Source organism: Gymnoscopelus braueri (genome assembly GCF_963280865.1).
Source record: "Gymnoscopelus braueri genome assembly, chromosome: 9".
Classification (NCBI taxonomy): Eukaryota; Metazoa; Chordata; class Actinopteri; order Myctophiformes; family Myctophidae; genus Gymnoscopelus; species Gymnoscopelus braueri.
The window spans coordinates 19393297-19416585 of record NC_137610.1 but is presented as its reverse complement, the minus strand read 5'-3'; the positions used below and the strand labels follow the sequence as shown (position 1 = coordinate 19416585).

At 42.3% G+C, this 23289-nt stretch overlaps 1 protein-coding gene across 2 annotated transcripts in view; it reads right to left on the bottom strand.

The window, feature by feature from the left end:
• Window positions 1–23289, bottom strand: part of eea1 (early endosome antigen 1) — a 26612-nt gene extending 3323 nt beyond the window's left edge. The window contains exons 1-28 of one of the 2 annotated variants that reach the window (XM_080438631.1): window positions 23152–23289; window positions 19721–19801; window positions 19389–19501; window positions 19170–19224; window positions 18971–19036; window positions 18696–18726; window positions 18509–18613; window positions 18073–18194; window positions 17402–17557; window positions 14593–14709; window positions 12596–12934; window positions 12041–12190; window positions 11373–11492; window positions 10310–10513; window positions 9668–9868; window positions 9245–9358; window positions 8458–8613; window positions 8169–8308; window positions 5039–5369; window positions 4703–4804; window positions 4357–4551; window positions 4028–4210; window positions 3405–3590; window positions 3131–3262; window positions 2102–2287; window positions 1436–1674; window positions 987–1107; window positions 10–108 (exon numbers count right to left, since the gene is read on the bottom strand). In XM_080438631.1, the coding sequence (XP_080294757.1) occupies window positions 10–108; window positions 987–1107; window positions 1436–1674; window positions 2102–2287; window positions 3131–3262; window positions 3405–3590; window positions 4028–4210; window positions 4357–4551; window positions 4703–4804; window positions 5039–5369; window positions 8169–8308; window positions 8458–8613; window positions 9245–9358; window positions 9668–9868; window positions 10310–10513; window positions 11373–11492; window positions 12041–12190; window positions 12596–12934; window positions 14593–14709; window positions 17402–17557; window positions 18073–18194; window positions 18509–18613; window positions 18696–18726; window positions 18971–19036; window positions 19170–19224; window positions 19389–19501; window positions 19721–19801; window positions 23152–23175 (4068 nt within the window). In that variant the 5' untranslated portion in view covers window positions 23176–23289. Of the gene's footprint in view, window positions 1–9; window positions 109–986; window positions 1108–1435; window positions 1675–2101; window positions 2288–3130; window positions 3263–3404; window positions 3591–4027; window positions 4211–4356; window positions 4552–4702; window positions 4805–5038; window positions 5370–8168; window positions 8309–8457; window positions 8614–9244; window positions 9359–9667; window positions 9869–10309; window positions 10514–11372; window positions 11493–12040; window positions 12191–12595; window positions 12935–14592; window positions 14710–17401; window positions 17558–18072; window positions 18195–18508; window positions 18614–18695; window positions 18727–18970; window positions 19037–19169; window positions 19225–19388; window positions 19502–19720; window positions 19802–23151 lie in introns of those variants that run through there. The other variant, XM_080438632.1, reaches the window with a different exon arrangement.

Genomic DNA, 23289 nt, shown 5'->3' with positions numbered 1-23289 from the left:
ATCTCTCACCTTCCTGACGGCGAGAGAAAACCCCTTTCCACATGCCATGCAGTTCTGCACGTCGTGATCCTCTGTCCACTTCCTGGTCAGAGATTGGGACTGCTTGATCTATATGGAGGAGAAAGGGCCAGAGTTATAAATCAATGCATACAACAATCACTTACAACCTACGTATGTACTCTGAACAATCATCAAATACAGTAGCAAAAATAGCCGATCCACAACGCATCATGTTGCGAGGCGTTGTGACCTTGTACGCTGGCTGTTTTTGCCGAATGTTCACCTATTATGAAATGCCCAGAATAGGGTTCATGTGGTTAATGACAATTGATATTCAAAGACTACCTAGAGGTGTGTATACTTGAGCTACATGGCTCACCGCAGAGCTTGACCGTCAACTTTCACCATATGTCATATTAGAGATTAAATGTATGAAATGACTAAATGTAATATTTGTATTTGTTACATCTCAGTACAGAAAAGTGAAGGTCTTTGGTTTTGGCTGCTGCTTAGAAATAGCTAAATATGTACAGTAATCAGAGCAGTTTTAGGTGCTATATGTATGTCTATTATGTATGTGTGTGTGTGTGTGTGTGTGTGTGTAGAGTATGTACTATGTACATATACTATATATATGTATATGTTTGTGTGTTCATTGGTAATATAAAGTGTCAATTGCATGTGTGTGTGTGGGATGTGTTTAAATAATAAGAGTTGGTGTGAGTAAGGTGCTGTGTGAACTGTTCTGCCTTCATCAATCAAGCATGTGTGTTATGTTTATGTATTTTCTTGAGTGACATTCAGTACATACACACAGATGGCCTCATTACAATAGTTTTGCAATCACGTCGTGGCTCAAATAATTAGCTTAGCTGTAATGCAAATAACACAGTATATTCCCAGAAGTGTCTGTGCTCTAAACAACTTTGCTGTACACCACTATTGCAAGAGATACATTGCTTTAGTGTGCAAGTCCTCGGTCTAACCTGCAGTGACTGGTTCTCTCTGCCAAGTTCTTGCATGGCTGCAGTCGTGTCATCCAGCTTCCGTCTCATCTCCACCACTTTGGCTTGCAGCTTCTCAAGCTCGCCCTCGCCTTTCACACACCTACAACATGACCGCAGAACAACGGTAAACAAACCACACCTCATCACACTTTAAATTAACATTAACTATTTTAAGATTCAGTCATTACAAATGTTTACATTTTAGGCTAAATTGGTTACACTGGTTCAATTAGTCATTAGTAGAAACAAATTTAAAAAATAATTTCATTTACACCTATAATGACATGCCCAAAATAGGGATTCCAAGTTGAAAGTGGTCCAGGAAGTTTTTTTAACCGTCAAGAAATGAATTATTTCCAAAACCTTTCACAGTGCAGTTCAAGTTCAAGGGGGTTAGCTCATCTCATGGTGCCACAAATGTTACAAACCTCTCCAGGAGGGCCCGTCTCTCATCCTGGTTGTTCTGAACCGTGGCCTCCAGCACGGCAATCTCTCCCCTCAGCTCGTCCGTCTGTTTCTCCAGCTCGCCCACCCGCTTCTGGCTGCCCTGCCACTCTCTTTTCAGTGTGGCCACGTTCTCATTCAGTGCGGTCACCTGCACGCCCAGCTTAGCCTCTGCCTCCTCGCCGCGCTTCACCTGCTCTTCCCTGGCTCGCTTCTCTGCCGCCTTGAGGAGGGAGGGAGGGAGGTTGGGAGCATTTAATGTTGTGACTCATATTCAAAAATTGAAAATGTCCGGGCACTAGGCTGCTAATGCTCGAATCCCGTTCCCGACGAACTTTGCTGCGTGTCACTCCCCATCTCTCTCTCCCCATTTCCTATCAGTCTACTGTATTCAATCAAATAAAGGCAGAAAAAGACAAACAAATATCTTAAAAAAAAAAAAAAGGTCTGAAAATGTTAGATAAAATCTAAATTATTAATATTATTTTAAAGATAGCGAGCAAAGAAGATCTACAAGCTCACCACGCATCGCAATGAGACAACTGTGAGCCTGTAGAACGACTATTTGCTCTATTTTTTTTTAAATAATCCAAATATAGCACATTTAGGAAATTAAAGTGGTTTTCAGCAGATTTGCTGGATGGTCATACCAGCAGGGCCTGGACCTCCTTAGTCTGGGCGAGAAGCTGTTCCTCCCTCTTGGCCACGCCGTCCCGGGTGGACAGATGCTCCTTCTGCTCCTTCCCCAGGGCTGCCTGCGCTGCCTCCACCTGGCCCTGCCCCTCCAGTTTCTGCTGAATCAACAACTGCTTGGCCTCCCGCAGCTCACCCAACTCCTGAAAGACAACGCTTAGTTTTATATAAACATGGAATCTGAAATCTTTGATTTAGTACAGGAATGAAGTCTGGAAGAAGATTATTTTCAAAGAATATTTGTCCAAAAGTCAGAGATCACTCTGTACGCAGATAAGATGTGGCATCTTGCCATTACACATATAATGACATGTTATGAGTTGCTGGCTGGGTAATACACCGGAATGTTTAGCATTTAGTTACCTGATGTGTCTGATGATCCCATGTGGGATGGGTCAAGCAATAGTCCTGACACAAAAATTAAATATCCATTCATTCACAGTGATAAACTGTAATTTGTATTCACGACAAAGGTAATTTTTTTACCGTGAATAAAGGCACCAACCTGCATGAATGAGGTGAGGCATCAACCAAAATGAATAGTTTTGATGCGAAATACTCACAGGCGATTTTTGTTCATTCATCACTCCCCCGGTGTGTAAAGACCTTTATTCTAAAGGCTATTATTTCCTGACAGCAGGTTGCTGTTCTGCCTCTGTTTACATTGCTATGGAAGTGGAAGCTTGTAAGCCAAACTCACTGTACATTATCCATTACATACCATGGCCACTTGCCAAAGGTTAAAATAAGTCATGACTATTCATATTCTAGGGCAATAGTTGGAAAAGCCACAGTAATGACGTAGCTAATGTTAACATTAAATGACAGTCAGCCTAATACAATTTTTATCATGCTTATTAATTTAGAACGGTGATGAGACCGCTACATCAAAACTGTGCGGTTATCTGAAAATAGAGCACACCCTCCGGCCATTCTGAATGGAGTATTCTCCATGGCCATGGTATAATTAAAAGTAACTGTCTGACCTTTTCACTTTTCTCCGCTAAAGCTTTGAGTTCAGCAGTCAGTCTGGTAGTGTTCTTCTCCAAGCTGCTGTTGGCCTTGGTCAGTTCATCTACTCTGGCCTTCTCCTTCTCCAACCCATCCTTAGCCAGAGTCTGAGAGATAGAAGAAGACAAGAAGTCAGTTGCATAATGTCATACATCAGTTGTGTGCGTGTGTGTGTGTGTGTGTGTGTGTGTGTGTGTGTGTGTGTGTGTGTGTGTGTGTGTGTGTGTGTGTGTGTGTGTGTATATACACCTGTTGTTTCTGGAGTTCTGTTAGGGCTTGGTCTTGTTGTTGAAGTCTCCCGTCCCGCTTGGCCAGCTCTTGCTCCGAAGAGGCCCGGCTCGTCTTCAGTTCTTGGATCTGCTCCTCCAGGACCCTCTGATGTGTGCGGTTGGCAGCCAGCTCCTCTTGGGCCTGGTTTAGTTTCTCCTCCGACGTCTTAATTGACAGGGAGACACAGCTCATATGAGGTTCACACACAGGAGAAATGCCATTACAGACTAACAGCCCTTAAGTGCAGAAAACTAGCGTTGCACTGACCTCTACAGGATGAAGCTTTCAACTAGGTTGCACTGTTGGCCTCACTTGGCCACACCCCAAAAGTCATGTAATACTACCAGTTTTTCCTCATGTGCCAACGGTTAAATATGTACTATTACATGACAATGGGGTGTGGCTAGCAGTGCAACAAATTTTACATTTATTCTCTATTTATTTTTACAAGGTCCATAGCCATAATTTTACTTCACTGTAAATGAGCCAGTGAGACAAATGGCTCATTTTTTACCACAGTAGCTAGTTCAAAGTTTCAACTTGTAGACACCAGTATCCATATGAATTACAGCAGTACCAGCCCCCCTCTTCCTAAAACATACCTTGAGGTCCTGGCGCAGTGCCGAGACCTCAGACTCCTTTCCATAGCAGTCAGACTGCAGTTTGGTGAGGCTCTCCCGGCTCTGCTCTAAGCTCTTCTGGAGATCTGCTGTGCAAACCTTCTCAGCAGCCAACTCCTGGCCCAGGCCTGATACCTTCTCGCTCAACCTGCCCACCTCCTCAACCTACCGATGGGGGGCAGTTTATATATACACAATATCACTACCAATAAACCAATATGGACTGCAGATACATGTAAATATGCAACTGGTATTATAACATGTGGATTAATTGTGAACAGTATTATGGAACTGAGGGGAACACTACTTGCCTTCTTGGCATTAGCGCCCTGTAGTTCCGTCACTTGGCTCTCCAGTTTCTTCTTCTCCTGGTCGAAGGACCCCTGGACTGTCTTTTGCTGTGCCTGCAGCTGCTGAACACCTTTCTCCTTCTCTTTCAGTGCCTCCTGAGTCTTTGAGTGCTGCTGTGTTAGTGCAGCCAGCTTGGTGTTCAACCCTTTCTCTGCCTGGGGACACATTGTTGTTTATTCGACTTAGTTAATTTCATCACAGCAGTTGTCCATATTCACATTTTAGCCATATTGCTGAGACCCCACCCACCCGCCCACTGACCATGTGATTAGTGCTTCCTCTACACTGTAAGGTTACTGTACTTACCTCTCTTAGCCTCTCTGTCTGCTCTTTGACCTCTTTGAGCTCCTTAGCGCTGGCCTCTGTGCTCTTCAGAAGCTCCTGTCTGGCCTTCTCATGCAACTTCTCCTAGAGGAGAATAATAAGAAAGAAATATACAACATACAATGTCAATAATAATAATATTAATAATATATAATATACATAGATACATAGCTATGGATGTGACAAAGGCGGGTCCACTTTACTCAAGATACAGTATATCAACATGACACATGTCACTGGATTAAGATTCATCCGCTAGATGAGTAGCCTCCTCCTACAGAGTTGAGTTTGAAACACATTACAGTTTGCTGAACTCACCTTCTCTTCCATAGCGGACTTACTGCTCTTCCTCTCCTTGTCTAGTTGGCTTTGAGACTCTTTCAGGGCCTTGCTGGTCTTGGCCAGGCTGTCTTTAGCAGCAGCGAGCTCCTTCCCTCGAGTGTCTCTCTCCTCTTGGGCCTTCTGGAGGTCTGACGCCAAGCTTTGGGCTTTTCTGTCCAACTCTGCTTGTTGCGCCTTCCCCTCCTGTGTCACCTTGTCCAGGTGGGCTCTGAGAGCCCCCATCTCCTGCTCAGAGCGCTCCAGCTGCTGGCGGCTATCGTCCAAGGCAGCCGCCTTCTTCTTCAGCTCCTCTTGTAGCGTCACAGCCCTTATCACAAAAAACAGGACTTTTATTGTATTCTGTACCTCTGTGCCGTTTACATTTCTGACTGATAAAGTATTGAATCAAAGTATTCAATATCAAAGGAAAAGGCAAGTTAAAGACAAAGCACTTTACTGGTTTCTAGTTATTTATCAAACACAATTCATGAAACACAAACTCATGAGACGTACGTGGCACAAAACATATGTGGCTGTTATTAGAATACCCTATTCTTCATGCAAAATCAAATACAATAGTGTCAAACCTCACACAAAATGTTTTACTAGCCTATTATTTTATCATTTGATGTTAAACTTTGTAACTTTCTTCTTGTTTCCACATTTGAGCAATACTTGCCCGTTCCAAACACAAACGGGCATTTTGATGAGGTCTAATTTGTCATCTAAAGCAAATGAGATGCACACAAATCAAGGCTGTACACACCCTTTAACAAATCCGACGTTGCCCTTTACTAAAGCTGGCTCCAGACCAATCCAAATCGGCCCGACTTTGGGCCGATTTGGCTTCGGGAAGCGTCGGCCAGTCGGTTAGGGGTCCGTCGGCCAGTCGGTTAGGGGTCCGTCGGGACCTTTTCGGCCGACCCAGAGCCGACCGAACATGTTCAGCTTTTTAGCCGACTGGCAGAGCAGTGGCAGTGACAACAAAGGGCTGTCGGTGTTGCCAGATTATGTGAGAGAAACAAGCGACCATGTCTATGAAAACCTACATTCACTGTTTCTCGTTGTTGCTCCCAGAGAGAGAGAGAGAGATTGATTGATTTGACCTAGTTTTGCGCAGTTTTGGTGCGCAACACAACCCTCGTTTAAGTGAATTGCTTTCACCTGCTGCTGCTGTGTGGAGCGCAGTGGTGGAAAAAGTACTCAAATGTTTTACTTAAGTAAAAGTATCAATACTGCAATGTAGAAGTACTCCGTTACAAGTAAAAGTCCCGAATTAAAAATGTACTTGAGTGAAAGTACAAAAGTATTGGTATCAAAATGTACTTAAAGTACCAAAAGTAAAAGTACTCAAATGTTTGAAAATAGCAGATCTACAAGCTCACAACGCGTCGCTTCGCGACGCGTTGTGAGCTTGTAGATCGGCTATTTTCAAATAGCCTAGGTATAAAATAGAGCTAAAGTGGTTACTGTATGTTTTATAATGTAATAATTTATATCTGCAAAGTAACTAATAACTAAAGTTTTCAAATAATTGTAGTGGAGTAAAAGTAGAATATTTTCCTCAGAGATGTATGGAGTAGAAGTAAAAGTACTGAAAATTAGAAATACTCCAGTAAAGTAAAAAATCCTCAAAAGTGTACTTAAGTACAGTACTTGAGTAAATGTACTTAGTTACTTTACACCACTGGCGGAGTGTGCGCTACAGGGCATATCTCCAAGCCAGGGTGACCTACCCAGGCTCATGAAATTCATATGCAGGCATAGTAGCCAATTAGAATGAAATCCGCAAAAACGGACTCATATACTGATACAGAACCATATATTGGCTAATATATTATGGCTGTCGGGTGGAAATCTTGTATGTTCCTTTTTTATTATTATTTAAAAACAATTTAAAATCGTGAAAATAGCCAATCTACAAGCTGTAATTATTAATAATTAAGAAATACTATATTTTAAAGAGTGAAAAATCAACTAAAGTCATTATTAGTGCAAGTTCATTCACATTTCATTTGAATGAAAATAACTTGTGGGTAAAATACATTCTGTGAATCTAATGTGATTAATGTGACCCCTACTTCAGTCAGTGAAGTCCAGGGCTGAATGTGACATATTGAGACCTATATAACTAAATATTGGTCATTTGCCAACACATTATTTTGTGAAATAAATGGGTTATATTTCACAGATAGTTATACTATTCTTATAATATATTAAAATACAATGATCCTTAACCTTCAAGTTAAATGCATTATTTCCGTGGACTTAAAAATCTTTTTTGGACTTAAAAATCATTATTATTTTTTTGGATGGCCTTCCTGCCCTGGCAGGAAGACCGGGCAGGGCCTTTGTGCCCTCCAAAAAATTACAACACCAAAGGCCAAGTGGCCTTGCCCCTAAAATGACGAAATTCCAGGCTTGAATGCAATAGATGTACTCTGAGTCTGTTACAAGTAAAAGTCCAGAATTCAACATTTACTTGAGTAAAAGTACTAAAGTATTGGTATAAAAATGTACTTAAAGTACCAAAAGTAAAAGTACAAAAATGTTTGAAAATAGCAGATCTACAAGCTCAGAACGCGTGCATCGCAACACGTTGTGAGCTTGTAGATCTGCTATTTTCTGCTAAAGTGGTTAATGTATGTTTCATAATGATTTATATCTGCAAAGTAACTAGTAACTAAACATTTCAAATAATTGTTGTGGAGTACAAGTATAGACAATTGGAAATACTCCAGTAAAGTAAAAGTACCTCAAAATTGTACTTAAGTACAGTACTTGAGTAAATGTACTAGTTACTTACACCACTGCACGTCAGTGAAGAAAAAACGCTGGGAACATCCCTAAGTGGCTTTGCAGGGAAACAAGCCCAAAGTCGCTTATAATAAGCAGACCTGGCAACGCTGGCAGGCTAAAAGTCAAATTAGCACATGAATGGCCAGTCGGCTGACAGACTTAAATGCCAACTTTTGCCAACCGAATACCAGTCTGTTGCAGTCTGGAGTAGTCTGCAATAGTCTGGACGAGTCTGTTTGGTGCGGAGTTACCTTTAGGAGCAAACCTAAGTTAAAATTTAAGAAGAGCTTTGTGAACGAGGCCCAATCTGTGCTCCTGTGTGTCTCACCCTGTTTTCTCTGTTTGCAGCTGGTGCTCCAGTTCCTTGGCATTCTTCTTTGCCTGCGACCTCTCTGTCTGGAGCTTCTGCACCTCCTGCTGTGCCTGCTCCCGTGCTGCCTGCACCTCCACCAACTGCATCTCAACTTTCTGTCACAGATTACCACACCAGTCACACTTGAGACGAATATAGTGCACATACCGTAGTAAGCACACACAGGCTTTGACACTCACACACAGGCTTCACACACTCCCCACTCCCTCATCAAGCAGTCTTACACCAAACACTTGACACTGACCTTGCCGTGTCCCTCTAACTTCTCTATTCGCTGTTCTGAAGTCAGCAGCTTGTCTTTGCACTCCTTCAGGCCAGCGTCCAGCTGGCTGCACTGCTCCCATTTCTCCTGCAGCCTGCGGCCTTGCTCCTCAAACTTCTTCTGAGTTTTACTCAGCTCCTGGGAGAGGGAGGGAGGGATGTCAGGTACACTTATTCACGGGGCACTTTTGACAAAAGAGATTCATCAATACGATATTGAAATCAAATGTGGTATAAAAGCAAAAGAACACTTTAGGTTGTGTGCTATAATAAAAAATATTATGACTGTAGCTGCATGGAAGGAACCATAGGCGAGTGCCGTAGATTATCAAAGCTGTGATGTTCTTTACGATGACGCACAAGCATTCTATTGTGTAATTACGCATCAAAAGCACAGCTCCTCACAAACCTGGCTTTGGTGTCTTTGCCAAAAACAAAAGTCAACATGCCGGTGACTGAGAGCTATGTTGCGTTTTATTCCCAGTTCAACACCAGTAAAGCCTGAGTTATACTTAAGCCCAGTCCACAACAATGATTCATGATCACGATCAAACATCTTACAACACATACACTGGCAATAGATTTCTCTCTGCAATGTATTGCAACGGTTTTGTTGCATCGCAAATCATATGTGGACTGGGCTTAAGTTGCGTGTGGGTGTTGCACACTCAAAATAGCAGATCTACAAGCTCACAGGAGCCTGTGGAACCATTATTTTCAGTGTGCCACACGGCATGCAACCAAATCTACCTGAGACATAAGGCTCTGACCTGTTGCTTGTCCTGCAGTGCATGCTGGGCCGTCTCCAGGTGGTTCTCCAGGTCAGCCCTCTGGGCAGCCTTGGCGGCCTCAGCAGACAGCAACATCTCAGTCTTGGCCTTCAGCTGGGGGTACATTGTAAGAAAAACAACAGTCTGACACATATGTGGATTAACCCATCTTAACCCATTCAATCCGGGAACACATCTGTGTCATTTTAGACTTTAGCTATAATCATTATTTTTATACTTTGGCTATTCAAAAATAGCTAAATATCAGAATTTCCATTTCATGTTAATAGAGCTGTTCTATAGATTTCCCAAATAAATCCCCAAAGTGTATGTCCAACAAATCTTATTTGAGTCAGTATTTGCTCTGATAACTGGTTTGACCATTAAGATGAGTAAAAGTAGACAAGTGATTGTGTAGGTTACCTGTGAGTCCAGCTGAGCCACCTTCTCCTTGTTCTCCGTGAGCTGGGCTGTAAGTTCAGTGACAGAGGTCTGGAGTGCCTGCGCTCGGTCCTCAGCAGACCGCAGCTGGGTCTTCTGCTCCTGGACCTGCTCATGGAGGATGTCCTGGGCCTGCTTGTGGCTTTCAGACTGGTTCTTCAGCTTGTCTGTCATGTGGCTGGCCTTAAACCCCCCGAGCACCAGTTACAGAAAAGACTATTAGCACATTCTGTCTTATCCTGTTAGATAATGATGTTATACTAGCAGCCGATCTTGATGTTGCCACTTTCTTTCTCTTTAGTGCAAAAATGTTTTCCTTTTTTCTCCCAATTTAGTAATTATGCCAATTGCCAATTCTCCCATGTACTGTAGTCCCTTGTCACTGCTGACCCCTATTGGTTGGTCTTGGAGAGGGTGTAAACAACCACGTGTCTCCCCCGATACATGAATGGGAGTGTTGTCCGAGTCCATGGCAAATGGCAACGGTTGCTAAGTTAGCATTGGACAATCATTATTGGAGGCGGAGGTTAGCAAACGGTCTATTGTGTTCGCTGCAGCACCGATTCAAGCTGGTGCCACTTTCTAAACTCCACTTAAGTTGTGTCAGTATGTGTGTGTATCTACCTGTTCTTGTAGTGTATGGTTCTTCTCTTTTAGCTGGCTGAGAACAGCCGTCTCTCCTTCCCCAGCCTGGATCTTGGCACACAGGTCTTCTCTCTCTGTCTCCAGCTGACTCACGCTGTCCTTGCTCTTCTGCAGAAGGGCCTCCAGGTTCTGGATCTTCTGGTCCTTATCGCCAATCTGACGCAACACTTGCTCCAGGTCATTCTAAGCAGAGACACAAGGTATAATAGTTTTGAGTGCCAAACATCAAATCGATAAGATTCAATTGTCTCCATGATTGTCAGATTTTCTGAAAAGTTCTCACCCAATTCTGAAATTAAACATCTGAAGCACAAAATGTAAAAAAAAAAAAACTCAAGTGAAAAGAAACGCTCAATAATTAACTCAGCGGAATATAAAGGAAAAGATGAAATCACATTCTAAAGGACTCACACTAGCACCAGTGGTCAGGTCAAGGGGAGATGATTTGTCATGACATTGCTACCAGGTATATGCAAAACAATATTTTTTGTAAATGTCAGTGCATGAGAATTTTCACATCATGTAACTGCCAGACAATACTAGTTAAAAATGTTTTAATTTAACCCATTAAGACCTGGAACTGTTGAGCTAAAAAGCATTATTTTACACTTTGGGCTATTCAAAAATAGCAGATCTACAAGCTCGTAGCGCGGCACTCGGTGCCGCGCTATGAGCTTGTAGATCTGCTATTTTTGAAAAATCGTGAAAATGTGTGCAAATCTTTGAATATATATATTTTTAAAGCGAACATTTTTAACTCAAATCTTTGCTTCTGGGGGGTCCCTGGAACAAAATATTTTGATGGGGGTCCGCGGCCAAATACATATCATTTTGGGGGTCCTTGACATGAAAAAGTAGAAACATACGTTTTTCAGAAAACTGTTGGGATTTAGGAGACATGTAGAATCGGCTTCAGGTCTTAAAGGGTTAAAAATGTTTTAATTTAAAGGACAATTCATGCTAACTAACTACAGCTTGGTTAGAGCAGGAGGTAGAAAGCAGGAATTGTCGAAGTGAAGGTTGAGCTGGGCGGTAACGGTACCTGAGCCTCCCGCAGCTTGCCGTTGGTGCTCTGCTGCAGGGCCAGCACCTCCTGGTGCTGCTGCTTGGCCTTCTCCACCTGGTGCTGAAGGTCCGTGCTCTTAACGGCGCTCTCCTTCAACTGGACATCCAAAGACACCAAAGTCAGCACTTTACATTTTTCCCCAAGATATCTGACGATTAACCACTTTAAACCTGGCACCCCTATTTTGGCCGTGTCATTATAGGCGAACATTTTCAAAAGATTTCATCATTTTCAAAAATAGCAGATCTACAAGCTCAGAGCTTGTTGATCGGTTATTTTCGCTAATCGTTGTACGAGGAAGTACATAGGGCTTAAAGACAAGGAAACAGAAGACATTTTAATCTAGTAAAATCTTCCAATCGTGATACCATTATTGTGATGTCCACGATGCTACCGGTACAGTTGCCTTTTAATTTTTTTAATATAATTAATGATATTAAAAAAGCAACTGATAGTGTTGTCTAGATATCCTGTAGTATGTATATCTGAAGTTGTCCCTTTCCTGTTGCCTTACCCTTAATTGGTTGAATCATTAATGCTAAAAGTACAGTACAGTTAAATCAAAATCTGTTCATGCAGAGTCTTGCAGACATACATTTGCGTCTGTTAATTTTCTAATTCCGCTCCGGTTCAGCCGAGCCTACCTGTTCCTCTGCACGAGAGAGTTTGAGCTGGAGGTCGGCTGCTTGCTGCTCGCGGTCCTTCAGCTTCTCCCCGGAGAGCTGCCGTTGTTCCTTCAGGCGGCCCTGCAACTCGCCCAGCTGCCGCTCAGCCTCCAGCAGCTTAGCATGCAGCTACAGGAAGAGCAGACAGGTAGACAGGGGAGAACGCCATCAGACTTCACACGGGAATGGAAAACAGAATCAAATGTCCCTTTCATTTCTCAGCTGAGTAGTTTTTAAATGGTACATACGCTGTTAATTGAGTATACAAATGTAACTAAAGGGTCCATTTTGCTTATCAAAAATCTATTATAATTTTGTTTGCATTGATTCGTTGATGTATAAAAATATACTTTTAAAAACCTGTGCTTCTCGATTGTTCAGTTAATTGTAATAAACATGAATCGATATAATTATTGTTATCATAACACCATCTCCAACAACCTTGCACTAAAACAGTGAAAGGCTATAGCAAGTAGTACTAGTACTAGAGTGCTTTAATCAAATAAATCCTGTATCATTTTATTTGAGGTGTACCTGACTGATCTCGCTCTGCTGCTGGGCTCCATGGCTCTCCTTCTCCTCTCTTTGCTGCTGCAGCTGTTTCCTCTCTGCCTTCAGTTCCCCATGCTTCACCTCAAGCTCTGTGACCTCCCTCTTCAGCTTCGCCATATCCTCGGCCCTCTCGCCGAGCTCCGCCCGCGCCCTCTGCAGGGAGGCCTCGGCCCCTGCGGCTCTGGCCTGCAGCTCCTGTATCTCCATCTCCCTCTGATGCAGACCTGCTTGCGCTTCCTTCTTGGCAGTCAGCTCCAGCCCCAGGTGCTCCTCTAATCCGTGGTGTTCCTTCTCCTTGCGGGATAACTTTTCTGACAGGCTCTGTGAAAAAGCCATGAGCACGAGAAGTTAGGATGATGGCGTGTGAAAATCATACAAGTGTGGCTTTAAGTTATTCTTCTCTCCACTTTGATGTCGTCTTGGTAATGTCTACGGTAGGAATGCTGGAAATGGTTAATAGATTCAGCACAATGTTCAAAGTGCTCTGGTGGCTCAGTCAGATAAGCACCAATGTTCAGCTCAACACCTGTGTTGCACGTCATCCCTCCTCTCTCTTGCTTGCTTTCCCTCCCTCTTCAGTTTTCACCGTCCAATGTAGAAACCAATACAAGTAGAAATGTGATAGGAGCTGCAAGAGGGTGAAAGCGCCCTGTGTCACACGCACATTCGTCTTTAAGAACTCTTTAAGAACACATTTTAAAATAGAGTGGAGTGACATTGCTAATGTGACATTGCTAATGACAGATTTTATGACAAGGCACTTGGAATACCAGGGTTATGTATACATTGCATGGCCCCTCCATACAGTAAAACTCCTGCAGTAAATTTGCCAGCTGGGTGATAAAGTACAAAATGCTGTTAATGGTGCTTCGCTCTGCTAAGTAGGGAGTGTGGCGGTAAACCTCTTCTATCTGCTTTGCCCCAAGTCACATAGCAGCTGGCTCTCATTTATGACCATCCCACAATCCCTCTCTCTGGAGACTTCGTGCTGTTATGTCCATCCCTCTCCTCCTCATGCCCTTGCTCACCGTCTAGCTCTCCCCGTGTCGCCACCACGTTGTGCTGCTCAGTTATTCATCTCTAATCCTGCCTTTAGGATTCAACGAAACTCCCGCTGGCTGTTCACCTGGCTGTTCTTAGAACTGATCCTCTATGTGGTTCTCTCATCTCGTCTTTATCCTCCTCAGCCTTCTCCCCTTTCCGGTCTCGTCTCTATTCATCCCGTGATGAGGGACCTGGATCAAGTCTCAGGGCACACTGCTGGGGGGTTTCAGGTCCATAAATCCCTCCTCTTCTCATCCAGACACTTACTTGGCTTAGAGCACAGCGCGATATGGACACACGCCTGCCACGAGAGGACTTCATCTCTAGCTGGCAGCACACACAGCAAACTGTCAATTTGCGCTGTGGTACATTGGTGCAGTAACAGTTACCTGTGATCGTATTTCACCCCAAGTGACAGTGGCTGCATGGCAGAGATCCCCACCCATGCTGGGTTTAATTATAGACGTGCGTGTGATTTTTGTCAACATATCAGCGTTGCCAACGCAAGCTCACGCAGCCTGATGACAGGGGGCACATTGTGATGGAGCGATGCAGAGCAAGGGAGGATGGTTAAAATAAAGTAGGCTGCCATGTTCTGCACTTAAGGGCAGCTGGTGAGGCTCGTTAACCAGTATAAAATTAAATCCCCCCCACCTAGCTTTTGTTGTTGGCAGGCAAATGCCTTGGTAGGCATGTTGTCGTTGCAGATATGTGCTGACCCCTGTAAACCTGTCAAATGACTGAAATAACTGTGCTTAACTGTTTGTTTAGTAGTGCACAGTAAAATCTTCAGTGCTGATTTATCCATTTCTAACTCTATGTGGGTACAAATGGACCCAAATGGACCATGCAGGTTCACTTGGTTACATTTGTGCACGATCAGAGTTAAATTAACGTACTGTAGGGATTTTATTGTGTATTTGTGTGCGCACTACCTGGCTTTGTTGCGTCAAGTTGTTCAGGTTGCTCTGTAGTTGGTGGATCTGCTGTGTATAGACAGCTGCTTCTTGGGGACCCTTCTCCAGCTCTGCCTTCAGTTGGGATATGGTCATCTGTTAATGCAACGATATTACAGGTGATCCAGAAGGGTATATAGTAGAACATAAAACAACCGCACAATTACACACTATGACTATGGCATACATCACTAAAAAGGTGGCAAATGTAAAAACAATCCAAACACGTATTAGTACTATTATCACAAATTTAACTTATAAATAAGATGTATGGACAAAATCCTGGACCTGAAAAAAAAAATGAAAAAATGCTAAATACATTACTGTATATAGTCAACTGAACTCATAGGAGGCATTCAAGTAGAGGTGCAAGCAACAGTTAACCGAAGTAATCAATTTAATCGATTATTTAAAAAAAAGAAAAAGATTTGAATCAAATAATCGATTTTGGAGAAAACGTGTGAAGTACAATAGGGCTGCAACAGTTAACCACTTTTAACTTTCCATCCCTATTTTGGGCATGTCATTATAGGTGAAGATATATTCAACAATACAATTGAATACAATTTCAAAAATAGCAGATCTACAAGCTCACAACACCGCGAGATACTAAGCTTTGTTAGCTTGTAGACTTTCTACTTTTGCACGAAAAGAATCTTTCGCTTCAATTCACTCAATTCATCAAAAAAAGTAATCGATATAATAATCTCTTAAGAAAAGATGCAGCCCTATATTCAAGTCTGGGGCCAACGTGAAACAAGAAGTTTTACCTCCAGTTTACGAATCTTCGAGAACAAGCAAGTGCGGAGGGGGGAAAGGTGCAGAGTGGATGAGAGGGGGGTGGGGAGAAAGAGACAGGTACACAGGTGAATCACAGGCCAGACAGACACTGCTACACAGAGCAAGATGCTGGTTGGTTCATTAGATTAATATCCAAAAGTGTCATTGAACCACTAGCCTTGGTGAAAACATAACCAAATATGCACATCATCTTGCTATGTTAGCATTAAGCTATCTACTGTTAAAGGGGAGGGGGGTTATGTGCACATTGGTGTGGTCTTCATTATTTAAACAGTCAGCGATGTATAAGGCTGCAGCGTACTTTTTGCTGAAGTTATAAGAACAAGTTGCAAGAGCAAAATGATGTAATTGCAGAGAAAATGAACAAACGCCAAAGTTCTTTTTGGCACTTGCACCTCCAAGCCTTTCGAACTCACCTAACATCACCACAGATGACACCAATGCGAGCATTGTGTCTGACTGAATCAAGGAGCTTGTGATTATTTTATTTTATTTCCGCAATCTGCCAGCAACGTACCATGGATAGTTGCCAGACCCAGGGGGTCAGGCCTACATGAGGCTTTGTCGGTCCCCTTTTGCTATCGTTTTCGTCCATATATGGACGAAAACGTTTTCTTACATGTCCGTCTTTTTGATTGGCCAAGCTTAGTGTGACGTTTAGAAACCATTCAGATTTCCGGCCATTCAGATTTCAACCACTAGGGGTCTGGCAGTACCAGGTCCCCTGGTTCCCTTGTTTTGAATACAGGTTGTCTGAGGAGCATAGGAGTTACAAACCTCAGAAAGAAACAGTGGCGGTCCAGAGGCAAAATGACAATTTCAGCACTGTACACAGTGGGTGCGGTCTAACATTCAGCCCTGAATGCCAAGCCGCATTAGGTATGAAGGAATTCTGACTGCAGAGAGCCTTTTTCATATTCCATCCTGAGCGAATTCCGAACATTGCTGGCCCACATTAACCTACCTAACCTGGCGGAGACCTGTGATCCGAGGAGCACTTTTTCTAGTATGTGATTGATTATTGCCTCATAATAGATAGAACACCAAAGAGTGGAGCAAGCACATTCCAGCACATAGACAATTGAACAACATCACATGTTCTTCCAACAGCCTATGTACAAGCTAGTTCTCTGAGAAACTTTTGATCACTGCAATAAAGAATGATCAGTGTTAATTATCTCTTCAAGCGGTTATGTAATTAAAAGCCAGTCAGTATGAGCCACAAAAATGGACACTTGCAGCTTCTTGGGGTGTTGGAATTTGATATTCTCCTGATGAGGGATGAGCTGGAGGGATGGTGCAGGGAGAGAAATATACTGTAGCCGATGGATGGAACCCTATAAATTATCACTCCAATTCCCTCAAAAAGTCTTCAGGGATCAATAATGCATAATGCAGGAAATAGGACATAATTATGCACCGGGCAGACATGTCAGGATTGGAAACTAGGCCTCAAGCCACCTGATTTACAGATTAAATATATCGTAGCTTAATATAATTTGAAACTTGAGGACATCTTTGCAGGTGAGTCAATGTAGAATGTGGGACCTAAGTAAATAATTCAGCAAAGGGTGCAGAACCTTAAGCATACACATTATATACCAGTATGCTATAATCTTACAGAGGTTTGTATGTATGAATCTAAGTATCTCTGTGTGTTTGCCTTTATTCAAATATGAATAAAGAAGTTCGCCAACATAATAATAATAGGTTGAATTCATATAGCGCCTTTCATGAACCCAAGGACGCTTTACTTCAAAAACAATGAACAACCAACAAACAAACCACCAAACAAAACAAAAAACTACTATTTGCCATAAGCCTGGGAGAATAGGTGTCTTTTCAACATGACACCCTTTTGACAGAAAGAAGGTTTTGCTGCCCTTTTGTTGCTAGTTTTGGTGTTGTTCTAGGGAAAGTATTAGAAGAGCCATTATTAAACAGAAACAACAGTATAAAGGGCAAGCATCTCCTTGGTTCCCCTCACCTCTGAGGTAGTGTAATTACTCTGCAGCTCCTCATAGTGGCATTTGAGGCGCTCCGACTCTTCCTCCTTCTCACGTGTCGTGCAGTCCATCAGTGTCTGCACTTGCACGAGCTCCTTCTGCAGAACCTCCACGTCCTCCACTCCCGGCCGCTGCAGCTAGGGGGCAGTGCAAAGACATTCAGCAGCAAAAGGGGCCCCTCTGGGTGTAGGGGAAATACATGCTGAACTCATTTATGAAAGCATATTAGAAGAGGGGTTATTGCTCCTTGGATTTCTGCCACAAGCCACCAACCGATTTTGATATACTAGAAACAGTAGACAGCATTATGTATCAGATACAGGGATCATGGTAAACGTGTGTCCAAGACTTGTACTAAACTCTGTACAGACTACTTTTTAACTCACTTCATTCAAATTCTTTGGATGAAGTTCTGTTACACACGTTTCCATAACAACAGTGAAAGGGTCATGTGGGGGGTGGGAGGCTATTCTCCGGAAAGCAGCTGAGAGCCAAACTGATTTCATGGTTTCAGTTCATGGATTCAGTTCAGCGTGTCTCATTCAAACAGGAAAGCACATTATTGAGAAATGTGTCAAACAACAAAGTATGTGTGAAGCCTAGTAAGAAGGGAATAAACCTCAGTGCATTGCAATCTGAGTGTGTATTATACCAGTTCTGTGTGAAGTCTCTCATTTTCCTGTTTTGCTGTCTGCAACTCTTGGGTCAGTTTGGTCAAGCTCTGGTCAGCGGCCTCCCGTAGGCTCTTCTCTTCATCATAGCGTGACTTAATGTCTGTTGGGTTCGACCACACATTCAGGCCTTATTAATAACATCCCGATCAGAGCAGCTGGAATACCAACCTGATTAGAATGCGTTTTAAGATAGCTACCTGTAATCAAATCAAAAGGGAGATTTACCCATTCTTATTGTAAGGAAAACAGCAATATAAAACTGTTATCACAGTACAATATTCAAAATTCAAACATACTCTATCAAGTGGAAAAACAACCGATACAAGATAATATGTGCGACACAATGGGGGTTGCGTAATTTACAAAGGCAGCACAGAGACCCCCAGTCTCTTGGCTTGCTTACCCCAAACTTACCCACTATCTCTGTGGCCAGCTGGGCAGCCTTCTGCTCAAACAGGTCTTTCATCTGTTTGATGTTGAATTTCTCTGTCTCTGCCTCATTCAGTTTCTTCTCCAGGACTGACAAGAAATGAGCAAAGCAGCTTTAGTAACTAAAGATCATGATGGAATCTTTTTTAAATTTATTTTCCACTCTGCTCACCTAAATCCTCTGTACCCGTCTGTCCGTCTCCCTGAGAATTCAAAGGAGTGAAAGAGAGAGAGAGAGAGAGAGAGACACATTGACATGTACAGTATCATCCGTATTGGTGAGAGCAGAAACAAGATCAGGCATCCATAGATCACATCTTAAATACATTGTAGTTTCATATTCTTCAACTCCTTCCACATTTGTAAATCATGCCAGTTTTTCTGCGGTATTTGTCAGTAGAGTGACTGTGATTACTTTATAGTTGTTTAGCAACTTAAATGAATTACTTGCTTCAGGTGTCCCTGCACTTTGTCTAACTCCTTCTTTAGCTCTCCGGAGAACCATTTTTCTTCCTAAAATAGAGAAGAGACACATACACATGCATATTACAGACACATATGCACACACAAAATGCATTGTAGACAGTTTTTTTTTTAAATAAACACAGTTAACAACCAATCATTGTCCATATATACAAGATTATACCTTGAGTGAGACATGCAAGTCCTGAACTTCTTGCCTCAACATTATGAGGTCTTCCCTACAACAAGGAAGACACATTTGCATGTTAAAGGAATATACCCGATTACACAGACAGCACGAGTGCACAGTGAGATCTCACTATGGTGTTGATTGTGATTAATAATCAATCAATATAACACTTCATAAACAATGAATCCGTTAAATGTGAGGTTTTCTTTTTACCGACTGGGGCCCACATTGGTGGGCATATCTCCTGTGTCGTGGAACAACTCGTAATGTTTGAACAACTCCTCAGCAGAGTTGTGAGACTTCATGCACTGAGGACAGATGAAGCCCTGCATAGAGAAAAACAATCATTAGGACCAAGCATCTTTTTTTTTGACTTTGCCAGGATATCCCATATTTACGTAAGCAGACAGCTTCAAAAGAATATTGCCATAATGTAGCGATGCAGAGACAAAAACAAAGGTGTGGTAGCAATTCTGAGAAAACAGAGGCCTGCAAGTTAGAACGATGCCACAAGCTTTCACCCAGAGAACTAATTGTCCAGTTACCTCAGAGGTCTGGTCATTGTTGAGGTCTGCACTGGGCGGCTGGTCTGACTCTGAATTCTGAGACCCTGCTTTCCCAGGAGTCTAGAGGACATAGAGAAGATAAAGGATTAGTCTGAAGACTCATTTGCTATGTAAACAATGAAAGTGTAATTAAATGTTACAACATGTATCAACTAGAGTGGACATTTTCTTCTTTGTTTCTGAATAATTTTAATATCTTGGCCAAAGCACATCACAGATGAACATTAAAAAGAATTCTACCTCCACATTAGTCTGACTTTTCCCCCATGATACTCATCGAAACTGGTTGGTTGTGATTTTGAACATTGAAGCAAGTCTTAAACAATCAGAACACATTCCTGCCATTGGGGATGTAATGAAGTCTAATTCCTATGTCTCAAACATAAACAAACATCCTCTCTGCCAAAGAGGAGTGTTTTATTCTCCCATTGAAACCACATTCTCATAACGTATTATTTAAAAAACAGCTCCACTGTCCAGTACCTAAAACTATTGCTAATCCAACCTTTGATAATAGATAATTAGGCTAATTGTTTTATTTAGCTTTTTGTGTGGAGATCATCTGCACAAAGTATACATGACCTGCTCAGACCTCACAAGTCACTGTAATGGGGCGTAAAAGTAAACCAGATGTTTACATTAAAGAACACACCCTATCATTAAGAGTTATTAACCCAGCTAGGGAGAGAGGACGTCACTGATGAAAATGTCCATTCAACAAAATATTTGATCTGACTGCAGTGCTGATGCCTGACATTTCATGAATGAATGAATTAGGCCAGCATTTCTGTGTGCGGGAAGAGGTTAGGGAAGTAATCTGTTTGGCCTACACATACTTTGAGCAGTGTCATGTGAGGACACTGGAAAGTAGGGAATCACCGCCCCTTAGAAGAGAGGCTAAGGCTAAGCCTTCACTTCACGAAACACACTTTGACCCTGCCTGCACTCAAAAGAATAATACTACACTGACTGTTGGATACTTAAATGGAGTCCTACAGAGAAGGTTGTTCTATTAGGAATAAAGCATGTTATCATGTACAAGACCTCACTCTCTCACTCCAAGCTACAGTTTCTACAAGACAGCCAAGTCTTGTAAGCTGTGTTATCAAAAGACACTTTGTGGAGCAGCTCTCATTACAATGAATAGGGCAGTTGTGTACATTTGTGCGGCGTCGCCCGCCTATCACTGATAACATATCCTGGCTGTGGTTTCTAATCTAAACTCAAGGGAGAGTTGTCTTTCAGTTCTTGTGCAAGATTCATTATAAAGTAACATTATTATTATAGTAATTTGCTAGCAGTAGCTGGGCTGCCTGGAAGAAGACATGTAAACAGATCACACACACACATACACAGCTGCTATAAAAGCAGTGGTTGATCATTTATCTTAACTAACATAACATCATCTAACGTAAACCAATAAACAGTGGTGTAAAGTAACTAAGTACATTTACTCAAGTATTGTACTTAAGTACAATTTTGAGTTTTTTGTTTTACTTTACTGGAGTATTTCCAAATTTCCACTACATCTTAAAAAGGCCACCACTGCCAATAAAGGCCCATTGAAACAATTAAGCCCACAATGGGCTTATAGAGGTGCATATATTTAATTACATTATTATTTGTTTCTTACTTATAATGACATACCCAAAACAGGGACACCTGGGTGAAAATGGTTAACACAGTACATTGTAAAGCCAGGGTTTAAAACCACTGGCTGTATTCCAGGGGTTTAGTATTCCAGGGATTTAAAACCACTGACTGTATTCCAGGAGTTTAAAACCACTGACTGTATTCCAGGGGTTTAAAACCACTGGCTGTATTCCAGGGGTTTAAAACCACTGGCTGTATTCCAGGGGTTTAGTATTCCAGGGATTTAAAACCACTGACTGTATTCCAGGGGTTTAAAACCACTGACTGTATTCCAGGGGTTTAAAACCACTGGCTGTATTCCAGGGGTTTAAAACCACTGGCTGTATTCCAGGGGTTTAGTATTCCAGGGATTTAAAACCACTGACTGTATTCCAGGGGTTTAAAACCACTGACTGTATTCCAGGGGTTTAAAACCACTGACTGTATTCCAGGGGTTTAAAACCACTGACTGTATTCCAGGGGTTTAAAACCACTGACTGTATTCCAGGGGTTTAAAACCACTGGCTGTATTCCAGGGGTTTAAAACCACTGGCTGTATTCCAGGGATTTAAAACCACTGACTGTATTCCAGGGGTTTAAAACCACTGACACTGACTGCATTCCAGGAATTTAAAACCACTAACTGTATTCCAGGGATTTAAAACCACCACTAACTGTATTCCAGGGGTTTCCACCAACAAGCAACCAGTAGCCTTTTTATTTTTTTAAAAGCCTAGGATAGTCTTTATTAGGTACCATGGATAGGTCAGTGACGTGGCAAACAATCGGTAGTAGGAAGTAGAAAAGCATGTTTCTTGTTTCAAAGAAACATGAGACCTGGGCAAAAACATTTAAAGAAAAAATATTTTCGTCTGTAAAAAAACTAGTCATTAAATTGTTTTGCGTCAATTAACTATATAACAGCATGGTTCAAACACTTCCACTACTTGTCGTGACGTCACCGACGAATCCTTGGTAAACCTTATTCTAGCCTGTATAGCTAACGTTAATGTCAACGTTAGCAAGCGAACATGGCAATGAATTACACACAGCCAAACTGTAAAATACAAACACTAATAACTACCTAGGCTGGCTTAACAAAATACAATCATTTGTGTATTAATGGTTGGTTAATAATAACAGCAACGGTGGCGCACAGGCAAGGGAAAGCACCCTCATCCAGTCAGTCAGTCATTGCTAGCTAAACATCAGCTCTGGGGTCGTAGTAAAAGGAGCGCTCGATACGTTGTCATGGCCCAGACAGCGGGGCGGAGCTTTGGTCTTGGACGTACACACTACCAGTGTTGCCAGATTTTGGGAGAGAAACAAGCAACCAGGTCTTTGAAAACAAGCCCAAAAGAGTGGACTGTCGGCTATTTGAAAATAGCAGATCTACAAGTTTGTACTTTGTAGATCTGCTATTTTCCCAAAAAAATCTTTTCAGATGGGGGTCCACGCAGACAAATACATATTAATTGGAGGTCCTTGACATGAAAATGTTTGAGAGACACTGGTTTAGACTACATTTGGGAAGCAAGCCCAAAAAAACCGCAACCACCAATATTTACAAGCGACTTGACAGAAAAAGAAGCCCAAAGTCGCTTATAATAAGCGGACATGGCAACGCTGCAATACGGGCGGAAAAGGCGCAGCCGTGCAACGCCGCGTTTCAAAACGTGCGCCCCCCCAAGTCAGTCTATACGGTAGGCCCGTTTCGCATGTAAAGCGAGTTGGTTTCATCATAAACAAACTGCCCTTTTCTTCCAAGAAAGACTCACCATCTGGAGGATCCGTCTGAGCATGGTGCTGACTGGCTGTGTGTGTGTGTCAACACGACAATAATCCAATCTTCAATGTCCCAGAGGTAAAGTTTATGTCGCTGGATAAAACGAACACCTGACCAGCTCCAGGCAGAC